General features: G+C 32.3%; 2 protein-coding genes and 1 long non-coding RNA gene across 3 annotated transcripts in view; 2 read left to right on the top strand and 1 right to left on the bottom strand.

Moving 5' to 3' along the window:
- The first annotated feature begins 335 nt into the window (after window positions 1-335).
- Window positions 336-6,012, top strand: LOC111479687 (light-mediated development protein DET1). The gene is made up of 11 exons (XM_023124499.1): window positions 336-606; window positions 717-1,147; window positions 1,277-1,505; window positions 2,358-2,522; window positions 2,649-2,717; window positions 2,897-2,953; window positions 3,439-3,519; window positions 3,602-3,766; window positions 3,872-3,967; window positions 4,397-4,496; window positions 5,696-6,012. Exons 1-11 carry the CDS (start codon window positions 535-537, stop codon window positions 5,833-5,835), a joined length of 1,605 nt encoding a protein of 534 aa, XP_022980267.1. The 5' UTR covers window positions 336-534; the 3' UTR covers window positions 5,836-6,012.
- Window positions 6,013-8,905: 2,893 nt separating this feature from the next.
- On the bottom strand, window positions 8,906-11,515 carry LOC111479841. Its single transcript, XR_002717710.1, has 4 exons — window positions 11,430-11,515; window positions 9,594-9,819; window positions 9,111-9,206; window positions 8,906-9,041 (listed from the first exon to the last, which is right to left on the bottom strand). It is a non-coding gene; the product is annotated as an uncharacterized LOC111479841 (long non-coding RNA).
- A 1,850-nt stretch (window positions 11,516-13,365) lies between these two features.
- The window catches only part of LOC111479783 (cyclin-U4-1-like), a 1,610-nt gene continuing 1,514 nt past the window's right edge, over window positions 13,366-13,461 (top strand). Inside the window, exon 1 of the mRNA XM_023124641.1 lies at window positions 13,366-13,436. The gene's annotated coding sequence lies outside the window, so the exon portion shown is untranslated. The remainder of the gene's footprint in view (window positions 13,437-13,461) is intronic.

Here is a 13,461-nt window from a genome sequence, read left to right as displayed (position 1 = left end):
TGAATAATAATTATTATAGTCCTTATTTTAAATTTAATTTCAATAAATTATGTTTTTCAATCAAATAATTTTAGAAAAATAACATAGTAAGAATAAAAATAGTAGAATTTAAAAAATTTTCAAAATAAAAATGGATTTAAGAACAAAAATTGAACATTTAAACCATTTTTTTTTTTTTTAAAAAATGAAATAAATAAAAGAAGGTTGGAAGTAAATTGTTGTAGAAAGGGAATTAAATGAGGTTAATTAATTAAGATGATCGCGTCATCGCTGTGTCCATCCCAGTAGTGAAGAAACCCACGTGGATAGTGGATAAGCTGAAAGAGAAGAAAAAGCGAAGAACTGAAGAAGCAAAGAAGGAAGAGAAAGGCTGCTTGTATTTAAAGCGCTTATTAAACCTTCCTTGCCTTTCTGTGAATTCATTCCATTCCTCTCCCTCGCGACCCTAAACCCTCGCGTCCATTTCTCTTCGGTCGGATTCCGCATGAAAATCCGCAAGAGTTTCTCTTCAATCTGAGCCACTCGAACAAAGGAATGTATAGAAGCAACAATGTGGCTGCTAGGATCTTCAATCGCCAAATCGCCACTCCTCCTCCTGGAACTAGCGTGAGGATTAAGATTGTTCATATGCTTTTTCGCTTGTTTTTGTTTTTGTTTTTCTGTTTGTGTTTTCTTTGTTTCGCATTCTTCTTAATCTTTGCGGCTTTGTTCTATAGTTTCATTGTGCTCGGCGATTCTATGAGAACATAGTTCCGAATCATACTGTTTACGACGTTGAGTGTCCGGACCATTCCTTTCGCAAGTTCACCGTTGACGGTCAATACCTAATTACATTCAGTAGGAATCATCGCGATTTGATTGTTTACCGACCGAAATGGCCCTCGTTTTCGTACAAAGGAGATGAAATCGATATGTTTCAGGAACTTCCTTCCAGTGTTCAGAAGTTTGAGAGCTTCTTCAACCTGATTTATTCCGTCTCCCTCGCCTCCTGCAATGAGCTCATCTGTAAGGATTTCTTTCTGTACATGGAGAGTAATCGATTTGGGATTTTTGCTACCTCTACCTCTCAAATCCAAGATGCTCCGGCCGTCGGTGGTGCTGTTCCTGGAGTTCCTTCTATAGAGAAAATTACGTTTCATCTCCTGAGGTCAGTTCTTTGGTTGTGCTGTGTGTTTTTCTTTTTCTTTATGTCTGCGGTGTGGTTTGATATAATTTGTTTTATATGCTTCTTATGGAGCTTCTCTCTCTGTGTTCTAACATCCAAAACATGTGATAGATTGGAGGATGGAGAAATTCTTGACGTGAAGGTGTTCGTCAATGATTTTGTGAATTTGGCTCACAATACGGGCGTCTTCCTCTACGATGATCTATTGGCTATTGTGTCGCTACGCTACCAGATTGTACATATTCTTCAAATTAGAGATTCCGGCCACCTTGTTGATGTACGAGCTATTGGCGCTTTTTGTCGTGAGGATGATGAACTCTTTCTCAACTCTAGCTCTCAGGCGAGTAACATTATTGTTTATACTTCTTCAGTAGTATAGATTGCTTCTTAAAAATCGATCTCTGCATGATTATATCTTTGACTAGATGAAAAATGACATTTAATCTGTAATCCTGCCTTCATGCTTCATGTTATTACTACCTCTCTTCAAGTACTTTTCCGCAGACTAAATACTGCCTTTCATCTGACTGATCTGTTCCTTTGGACCTTGGAACTGTGTCAAGGAACTACGAATATCTCTTCCTATATGCACTACGTATATCTATTATGAATTATGCATGTTTCACTGCTTCTTAGTCTCTTCGCTAAATTTTTATTCCGAAGATGATGAATTACTTTTCAAGCTTTAGCGCTCAGATGATTTAATTTACGTACTTGCATTCTGGTTCATGTTTCCTCCGGTTGTCTAGGGATTGAAGTTTTATGAGAACACAATGCCTCATAAGAACTGCTATGTTTATTCGAGCGTATTCTTTGACTAGATAAAGAATAACAATGATATGTTCAACTGTCATCCTTCATGCGTCCTGTTATTTGCATCTCTCATCTACTTGTTTTTGTGGAATGAATACTGTTGGTCAATTTTTCATCTCAACTGTTTCTTCATTTTTGTAATGTTTCTGCATATATATGTTCTGAATCGTGCATGTTTGACTGCTTTTAAGTTATCTTTTCTTTTTTTCTTTTGACCTGATTGAATTGCTGTTCGTAGACATCAATATTGATGGGAGTTTCTGCCTGCTACTTGACTCACTTAACTGAGTGCACACTACTCTTGGTGTATCCATGTTTTTTGGCCCTAGATTTCATCCATGGAACAATTACCTATGAATTTTCGACTTATTTATGACAGTGCGTGGGGGTATCTGAAAGAAGCAGATTGCTTGCGGGTAATGTTGAGAATGGTTACCATCATAACCAATCAAACACTGACAATTCTTTTCTGAGTGGTCTCAAACAACGCTTGCTGTCATTTATATTCCGCAGAATATGGAATGAAGAAACAGATCATCGCTTGGTTGGTTATATGTGACTTCTAATTTCAGTTCAGCTGTCTCTGTCTTGAATTTCTTCGTATTTTATGTCTGATTGGAATTGTTTGTTCAAGCATTCTTTTGTTTAGTTCCTCTCTTTCTTTTTACAGAGGGTTCAGTGTTTGACGAAGAGTTTCTACTTTCATTTTCAAGACTATGTCGACTTGATTATTTGGAAGGTAAAATTTCTACTTTTTGTTGGAGTACAATCTTTTTTTTGTATTTTTTTTTTGGGTGCTGAGCAAATATCGGATTTATATCGAATTTATTTGCATATCATCATCCTTCCCTTCTATCATTATTTTGTGTTCTATGCACACATGATGTGTTCCAAGTTGTTTACAGAACTCCTGACCAGGTACAATTCTTGGACCGGCAACACTTGCTGCTCAAGCTTGGGAGTGTAGATGGAGGGGTGAGTGCTTTTTTCTCAGTCAGTCTCCATTTCAAAATACTGCCCCACTATCTTTTCCTCTCCAAGACTGGGTCTAGGCAAACCAAAATATTGAAAATCTGTTGTGATAATCCAAATTGAGCTATTGCAACAAAACCAGTTTTTAAGAATCCCAGATAAGTATGCTTACTTCTACAAGTGATTTTCAATTCTAAAAGGTGTTAGGCTCGTGTATTAGGTTAGTTTTCGAATCTCAAATCCACAAATGAAAATAGAAGATATAGGAGCTCGAACTTTTTAAGCTCATTCTTTTTCATAAACTAAAAAGACTATGAACTTTGGACATCCCAAATTCATGAGAAAAAGGTTATTGCAGCTTACAATATACCTAGATGATCGGGCTAAAGAACCTATTAAAGCATATTGGTGTTGTGACTTCTGTTATGGCTTTCATCTGTGCAATAACCCTCATGCCTTCAATGTTTATAATTTCTCTTTACATTTAGGTTTCACGAATGGCCGATCACCACCGGGCATTTTTTGCTGTGTATGATATGGAGACCACTGAAATTGTTGCTTTTTATCAGGTATGTCCTTGTTCCTCAGCTGTTCCATACTCTTATCAAGTAATTTACCCTTCATGTCTAATTCTTATCATTCTTCCTCTAGAATTCAGGAGACGACCTTTATCTTCTATTCGAGCGTTTTTGTAATCACTTCCATGCAGCATCAAGAAATTCATTGTGCATGAATTTCATATCGTCACACTCCAATAACATTCATGCTCAAGAACAACTGAGAAGCTTGAAAAATAAAGCAGCCAGCTATTCACAGGTGAACTTTCTTGATTTCACCTTTTTCTGTATCACTAGGGATTTGCATCTTTCCATACACCATTATTTTTCACTAAATCTCATTAAATTGACTCAACTTCCACAGTTTGTGAAGAAGATGCTCGTATCTTTACCGTTCAATTGCCAATCACAGAGCCCATCTCCTTACTTTGACCTCTCTCTTTTTCGGTATGACGAAAAGGTTTGTATTTAAACTTTTTCTTTTTCTTTTTCAATTTACTTAATACTCATTGTTTGTTTTTATCTGATTCGAAAGACTATTATTTTATGGAAGCCATAAAAATGGTGGATATCACAGAATTCAACGGACTATTATCTTCAGTTTTAATGAATGTACATTCGAATCATTTACTTATTAAAAAATTGCATCTATATGGCCAATTTATGATCAATATTTACAAATTTGATCACATGTAATCTTTTTAGCCACATATTTATTTATAATTAAGAAAAGTTTGCTATCAAAATAAAATTGATGTGGAAATTTTTTTATTTTTTATTTTTAGTTAATTGTTTATCAATGTACTTATCTAGTTTATCTCATGGGAGCAAAGGTTGATGTGGAAAGTTATGGAGCCGGTATTTAACTCGAAGTTTTATGAATTTACAGCTGATATCTGCAACCGACCGTCACAGACAATCGACGGATCATCCTATAAAGTTTATTTTAAGGCGGCCACCTTATTCCCTCAGATTCAAAATTAAATCAGGTAACATTATCAGCTCCTATGCATCCATCTCATGTCTTCGGCCTTTGCTTCCACTCTTAACAGAAACTTTTTCCTTTTCTTTTATCACTATTTAAGCTTTCGTTTCATATAATTCTTTTTCACTTTCTGCTGATGCATAATCAATCATTCATTCTGCTTTTTATTTTTGTAAAACAGTTCCGTTTTTAAAAAAATTAACTGTGAAAAGCATTCAAGTCAATTTCAGAGAAAAAGATGTTTCAACATTGCCCCTTTTTAACGTTCTTCCTCTAATTTCCGCTCTCCAACTTTTTTCTAAAACTCCCATTTATTTTATTTTTCTCATTTTGCAACTTTATTTTCTCCCACATTTTCCCCCTCAATTAATTTATTATCCAATCTACTTCGCATAAAATGATTAAAATGATGGTCATTAAATACCGCATTTTTCCCTTTTAAAATCCAACAATAAATTAGCAAAAAATCCTTAACATTATCGAGGTGCGGTCGAACAATTTCCCGATTTTATATATATATTTTTTGAAAATCATGATTTTTTTTTTCAAAAGGATTAGCGGTATACTTTGCTACAAAACCTCTTTTTATGTATTTATTTATTTAATAAATATGTTTGAAATTGTAAGTTTTTTAAACCAAATTTCAAAAAACAACAAATTACTATTTCTCATAATCTCATTTTTTTTTTCTATTAGAAAATTAACCATCTTTAAAATACTCTCCAATTAGGATTCCTCCAAAAGTCGTAAACTCTCCCTTTCTAAATATTCTTAATCTTCTTTTGCATTAAACTTTGCCTCTATGTGATTCCTTCTTTTTTTTTTTTTTTTTTCTCATTGTTCTTTGAACTTTTATATATTAAAAACTAAAACATAAGGTTATTTTAGTGAAACAAACAACAAAATTGTTTTATAACAATAAAAAAAAAAAAAAAACGAAAAAGGTATTTAACCAAAAATAAAAATAAGAGCTTATAGAACTGCTTTAAATGTTTACTTCGATGTACTAGAATGGAAATTCTAGAAGTGCGCTAAAGAGTGCTGTTTGAATATGTAAATTTATAGAACTAGGTGAAATGAATGTTTACCTTTTTTTCAAGAAAAAAAAAAGAATATGAAGACCCAAATTTGATTTGATATAACGTTTGAAGGAAGAAGAAATGAAATTGTGGCTAACGAAGGTTGAGTTTTTGGAATGATTAGGTCCAGAAGGTGGGATAACAGATGGACGAACAAAGGGGATATCAACTTTTCTTTTTCATCCATTTTTGCCACTCGCTCTCTCCATCCAACAGACAACCTACTTACACCCTTCTGTTATCAATATTCACTTCCGGAGATAATTTTTTTTTAAAAATATCCATTTTTCATCTTTCAATACCAAAACTGTACATTAAAAAAAGAAGTATATATGTATATTTAAATCCCCGGCACTTTTCTTTTCTAGTCATTGTTATGATGCAGCTTTTTCAGGTCTTCATTTTGAAACAGTGTTCATTATTAAAGCTTAACTTCAGTCTACATGCCCTGTAGTTGCTATCATTTCTGTTACTTCCCTATTTTCTTCTACCATCTTTTTCCATAACTAGTTTAGACAGGTTCCTAAATTTTATGAAGTATTTGACTAAACTTTTAATTTAGATTAATATTTTTTAAATCTTAAAGATGCCTAATGTATCAATTTCTATTAAATATATACCAAGTGTAGAAATTTATTTTATGTAGTTTTAAAACTTAAAATTTAGAATTAATGTTTCTTAAATTTTAAAAATGCTTAATGAATACCATGCCTATTAAATATATAGTAGAAATTTATTTATGTAATTTTAAAACTTTAAATTTAGATTAATGTAAATTTAAAACTTCCAATTTAGATTCAATGTTTCTTAAATTTTAAAATGCCTAATGAATACAAGGTATCAAATGTCCCATGTAAAGTGTGGAAATTTATTTATTTTAAAACTTTAAATTAAAGCTTCTTAGATTTTAAAGATGCTTAATAAATACGATGTCTATAAAATATAATATGTGAAGTGTAGAAATTTATTAAATATTATAATTTCATAATGTATTTTTAAAATATTTATATAAATAAAAAATAATTTGTTATACCTTAAAAGAATCACTCATACTACATCAAATTAATGGTTGAGCCGTCACATCTGATGGACTTTCAATTGCCGGATGACCAAATTTTCTGTCCAAAGGTCAAATCTATCAAATGTATAAAAGAATATCACTGTATAAGATTAAACTAAATTACTCTGATTTGACTTAGATTTTGAACGTTATAACAAAACAAAATGAAAATAGAGCTCAATTTTTAAAAACTACAAACATGAGTGGACTTTGACATTTTTTAAATTATCTCTACTTTAGTTTACGGTAAGACTTATCAGTTTCCACCCATATAGCAAAAGGAAAATAAAAAAAAAGTTCGGATAACATTTTCATTTTAGTAATATTTTCAAATGTCCAAATTTATTCTATAATCCTTTCAATAAATCTTTAAAAAAATCAAAATAATACTTCCCTCCAGAAACAAAAAAGGTAAAAAAAGAACAAGATAAACAACCACATACCAGAAAAGTTCAATCAAAATTCATAGATAAGTGCATACTCCAACTTCTGCAAACAATCGCATCAAGAACTCCGAAAAGAGAAAAAACACACACATACATGCTATCACTTTGATATCGCATACAATTCAATAAACACACGAGTATAGAATCAAGAACATGAGAAAACGATAATAATGGAGATTTACTGAAGCATTGGGGTAACTAACAGGTATTCAATTCAATCGCATCAAGAACTCTAAAGAGACAAAAAAAAAAAAAAAACATACATACACGCAATTGTTTTGATATTGTATTCAATTCAATAAACTAACAAGAGCATGGAATCAAGAATATGAAAAAATGATGAGAAACTTTTTATTATGAAAAAAGAAAGAATGTTTGATTGATTGAGGTTTACTATCAATGAGAGAAGAAAAAAAACTGATCTATCGACTAGCCTAATTGAGGCATAGATGAAATATACAAAATTAATGGATCCTAACATGAGAAACATCTTTGGGAGAGTAAAAAAAATGGACATGTTACCTCATTGTGGCCAACAGAGAAATATTCTTAATTTGGTAACTTTGTTATTTTTTTGGTACTTCAGTATTCTACCCCTTAAATTACAAGTTTTATTCTACTCCATTAAAGTTTTTTTTTTTTTTTTTTAACCTTTTATTTGTGTCTAATAAGTCTTCAAATTTTAAAAAGTATTTTATTAAGTACCTAAAATTTTGATTTTGTATACAGGAGGATCATAAACTTGAAATATAACTAGTCACAATAATTTTAAAATTCACCAAATCTATTGAAAGTTTAATAATTGTTAATAGACTAGTTAATGTCAGAAAATGTTGGAACATGCTAAGGATCTATTAAATCTAAAATTAAATCTAAAATTAAAAGTGAAAGAAGCCTATTAAAATAAATATAAAAGTATTTAAGGATTAAATCTATAGTTAAACAATTTTGCTATTGGCTCTTGATGTAACCAAAATTAGGGTTCCTTCTTATGTTTTTCTTATCTTTTGCCGTCATTAGGCCTTCAGTTTCGGTCACTTTCAGTCTAGTTTACTACAATGTTTTTTAGGCTGTGGATCATTAGTAACTTGAGAGGCATAAACCTTATTACTTTTTGCAAATTTTGTTCTCTAAGAGTTGTAAGCCTAGACCAATCAAAGGTAAACAAACTTGTTGTGAAACGTTCAAATCTTAACTAAATATTTATTTTCTTATTCTGGACCAGTGATCACTACCTTCTATCTCGGGTTGAAATCACTTCGATTTGAGTGTTCTAGATTTGTGTTAGGGGTCCTGAATACAAAGGTTTTTATTACTTGGCAAGCTAACGTCAAAGTGTATCTTCAAGGGAATGAAGCCAAATCAGTCATATAAAGGATAGTATGTACTCAACAGGCTGGTGGCTAGTTTTTATATTTTCTGTATGTTGGACCCTACTGTGTTTTATTAATAAATGAAATTCTCTAAATTATTCTCTTTTTTTCCAATCTTACAACGTAAGTGCAGAGAGCCTCTAGATTCTAGTCACTTATACTCAACAATGCCTCTAAAGATTAAAAGGCAAACCCTACTGAATAAGCAACTAAATATAAACGGCAATAGCATTAAACAAAAGTTACCAAATAATGATCAAAATCTTTTTGCTGTGTATAGCGATGGAGTTTCCATGTTGATAGAACAAAAACAGTGAATATAAATTTTCTTTCCTTCATTTTAATTCTAGTGAGAATTAATTCTTTCGATGAAGGATTATATATGCATATATACAGGAGATGAACTTTTGCCCGACCATATCACAAGCCTGTCCTAAATTCATTTACTTCTTTATACAAGTACAGAAAATTATGCTTCTAGGGGAGGGAGAGGGAAAAGGAGAGGTAGACTTCAGCAAAGAAATTACCTGGCGTCTGCTCATCTCTTAGCTCATCCGATGACCCTACAGCTCCAGATTGAACTGTTCATTCCTAGATAGTAAGCTACATGTTAGTGAGATGGGAACAATAGGGGAATTAGCGAGTTGTTTAAAACATCACCTAAATATTTGGACTCTTCCCCGAGAAGTTTGTAGATCTTTGAAAGAGAATAAATGCGCCACATTTCCATAACTCAGTTCACCAAGTTCTTCTTTACTGATGTCCAATAAAGATGCAACATAATCAAGGACAAGCATGTAATACGTTAAAGAAAAGAAAATGGAAAATGAACTAAGTCAAGACTAGAGATACGGACTTTTAATTTAAGAAACCAAACAAGGCCAGCACTATCCCCATTCTTGCTAAAGTGCAAGAGAGTTTATACATATAGGTTTTACCAGCATTAAAACCTGATATTGCAGATTATAAAATGCTATAAATGATCGGCAAAGAGCTGTTATGAAGCCTGTTGATATAATGAACCATGGTTTGCCAAGTTGTTAAGCCAACAATAGATGCCCCTTTCACTTTTTATTTTTTAATGATATTAGACGAACATGAATATCAATCAACCAGCTATGAATACAAGATTCGGTGAAGTACATTTTGGATGTCTGCTGGGTGATTGAGAATCTCTTTTGGCAGCATTGATGCATCTGTAAAAGTACAACGAATGCACTTTTTTTGTGAGCCTGTTGGGGCAGATTGTTCTCGGGTCTTAAGACATTCAGGAAGGGAAGGATCGCCTTCAACCAAATAGAGAGTCTAACTTTGACTTGGGAAGTGCTTAGGGTGCATCAGTCTCCAACAAAATCCTATCCGATGGCACCTGGAAAAATTCATGATGTTACAGCTATGAAAGATTTGGTGTGCTTCATTCTTTCAGATGGTGTACTCTAGATAGATGTTTTTACGACTTTTCAGTTATACAAGCCAACAGGATGAAATTATTCCGACCAACTGGCTTTAGGAAGAATATTCCAATCCACCGTCGTTTGTACACACATATTCTTGTTTTGTATGCATATATCTTCTATTTTACGTACACACACCAAAATATCCAAGTTCAGGAAGGAGAAGGCACTAATAACATGGATAAGCAACAAAAGTTAAGTATAAGTATCGGTTACTTTGTTCAGTCAGAATAATAATCAACAGCGATGGATTAATAACTTCGGAAACCACCACAAAACATGATCTTAAGATGATTCCAGGAATACTACTAGAAGAATCAAATAATTATCTAGAAAAGAATCATCTTATTCCCAATTTCTTCTCTGTTTTTTCCGTATTTTATCTAAAAATGAAATTTAGAACTTGAATTCCTAATAAAATATCTAAATTTCAAATTGATCTTCAAGGATACAGGTTTGGCTACAACTACCAACCTCTCCGACTGCTGCCTTCGATAAAGCATCAAAAAATCTCTCAAGTGTTTCAAGCCAGCCAGGAGTTCTTTCAGTAATTAATTGAGATACATTTATCAAATATTTTTGGATCTTGGAGGTGACAATGAAAATCAAACAGTCTCAATGTAGCAGACAATTACTTGAGTTTTTATGTCAGGAAACCAGAACTTAGACACTCAAAACAGATCCAAGACGAAGAGTTTCTTATTATGTCAGCAAAAGAATATCAAGTTACAGGTTCTTCAAAATGTAATTGATCTTCTCAAGAAAATTAGTAAGAATATTTCCTGTTCAGAGAAAACCTACAGCTTCAATTTCAGTAGAAGCTTTAAGAAACTGGAAACTGCGATAGAGAAAACATAAGTAAAATCCAACAGCTAGAGCAGTACTTTCAATTTCCATTTGTGGATGATTAACTTCAAATTTAAAAGGCTGTTTTCAATTAAATTTAATACTTCATAATGTAATTTACCACGTCGAGACAGTGCATGAGAACATTACCTTCTAGAGAAAACCTAATATGATAGTTACTGCAGAAGATTTAAGAACTTGGAGAATTTTAGCCAGCGAAAGAGACAACGAAAATTCGCGCAGCGAGCACAGTACCTTCGTTATCCAACTACGAAGGATTTCAACTCATTTCAGTTCATTTCTTCATTATGTAAGTTATATATCAAGAATGTACGTAAGAAGATTTCCTGCTCAGAGAAAACCTACGACTTCATTTACAGCAGAAGATTTGAGAAACTGAAGAACGAGCGAGCGAGAGAGAGAGAGAGAGAGAGACAGAAATCACAAAGCTAACACAATACCTTCGTCTTCAATCACGAGAGCCGAAGAACGAAGCGAAAATCAGAAACAAACCGAAAACGCGATCGATTTCAAAACGAGAAAAATATTTCGTCAAAATAAAGATCCAATTAAAGCGTCGGATTAAATAAACGGTAATTTACTTCAAGACAATGAACTTCAAGAACACGAAGAAACAGAATGCAATAAACTTCAAGACAATGTCGAAGGCCGATGATACCTCGTCGACCGATGGAAGCAGAGCTTAGTTTCAGAAACCGCCTTCTGGCAAGGTAGAGCGCGCGCTTCCAACGTTGCCGCGTAGTTCTCCTGAATAACGAAGTCACAGAGCATTTGAAAAGTGAGCTTTTAAGAGAATATATATATATATATAGGATTAAATTTCCCTATTTTTCCATTTTGACCCCAAATTTTCAAAATATTGATTTTTGACCCTTTTGTAAGATTATTTTCACTTTAGTTCTGAAACTTACCATTATACATATTCAAGTGAATATATTAATATAAAGTATATGAATTGTTTAAAATCATATAATAAAATAAACAAATTTCATTTTCTTTCATATAAAAAGAAGAAAAAAAAACATATGAGATGAGGTCCTTTTTCAATCATCAAATGGAATTGATTTTCTAACCATCAACGGCTCAAATCCTTGTGAGAAGGTTCATCCTCAAGTTAGAACGTCAATGGCCAGTAGTTAATGTCAACTTTGGTCTGTTTCGTATTGTTGTTGGTCTCAATTTTTTAGGTAGAGGTTTCCACGCCCTTATAAGAAATGATTCGTTCCCCTTTCCAACCAATGTGGGATCTCACAATTCACCCCCTTTGGGGGTCAGCATTTTCGCTGACACACTGCTCGGTGTCTAGTTTTGATACCATTTGTAACATGATCTCAAATCTATCTCTTTTGGAGGGCCAACGTTCTCGCTGACACACCATCTAATGTCTAGCTTTTATATCATTTGTAATGGCTCAAGTTACTACTAACAAATATTATCCGTTTTGACCGATTACTTATCATCGATATTCTCACGATTTTAAAACATATCTATCGTTCTCGCCGACACACCGTCTAATATCTAGCTCTTATGCCATTTACAACGGCTCAAGTCACTACTAACAAATATTGTTCGTTTTGGTCCATTACGTATCATCGATATTCTCACAATTTTAAAATATGTCTACTAGAGAGAGATTTTTCACACTCTTTGTAAGAAATGTTTCGTTCTCCTCTCCAACTAACGTAGTATCTTACAATTCTAGACATTTAACCTATGTTTAATATTAATAAGTTGGACTTCTTTCTATATGACTATCTAGTTATCTCGAGTCACCAAATTCACTGACTCTACAGGTTGGTATACATTGAAAGCACGAGCATATTAAATTACTTCATTTGTTACATATTGATTTTTTTAATTATCAGGATGGTCCAAATTTATTATAGATCAAAGCTAAATCTTTGAATGTTTGGACCAAAAGCAACAGCATATGCTTATGCTTTGGATGAACATAGCAAATCCATATTGCACATGTATTCACATGATGCTTAGGGCTTTGCCCAATTGCCCATCACTTTCTCTTATATTTTTTAAATGCCATTTTTAAATTTAAATAATAATAATAATAATAATAATAATAATGCCTAATGTCATCATATTCCATCATCTTTTACTTCCTTTTTCCCCCTCTCTCATTTTCAAATATTAATTAAGTTTTATCCCATTTTAACTATTTGAAAAAATAAATAAAATCTCATTTTTTTAATTATTTAAATAATGAAATAAAGAAATTTAAAGATAAATCATTAATTTTGAAAGAAACCGAGTCTAAGTCAACTTCACACCTTCTCTAATTATGAATTTGAATGCAAAACATCATTAATCCAACTCAAAATCCCTCTCTTCATATTTCAAAAATTAAATTATTTTTTTATTTTTTTATTTTTTTAAAAATAAAATAAAATAAAATAAACTCCTCTCAACCAACCCCACCGAAGGGGACAAAGATGTCCATGTTCGAGTTCTTGTGTCCTTTTCGGTCATTAAATAAACAATTAATTCTTTTCTTTTCTTTTTTGTCATTTTTAAAGGGAAAAAAAAAACTAATAAATTAAACTTTTAAATCCTATATACTACAAATAAATAAACATCTTCCATTAGCGCTTACTTCCTCCGTTGTAGTATATATAAAAACCATGCATTTCCAAATTGGAGTAAAAATAACAAAAAAAAAAAAAAAAAAAAAAAAA

This window comes from Cucurbita maxima, unplaced genomic scaffold (assembly GCF_002738345.1).
Source record: "Cucurbita maxima cultivar Rimu unplaced genomic scaffold, Cmax_1.0 Cma_Scf00005, whole genome shotgun sequence".
NCBI lineage: Eukaryota > Viridiplantae > Streptophyta > Magnoliopsida > Cucurbitales > Cucurbitaceae > Cucurbita > Cucurbita maxima.
Note: the sequence above shows the minus strand (reverse complement) of the source record. Positions and strands in the feature narration are given on the sequence as shown.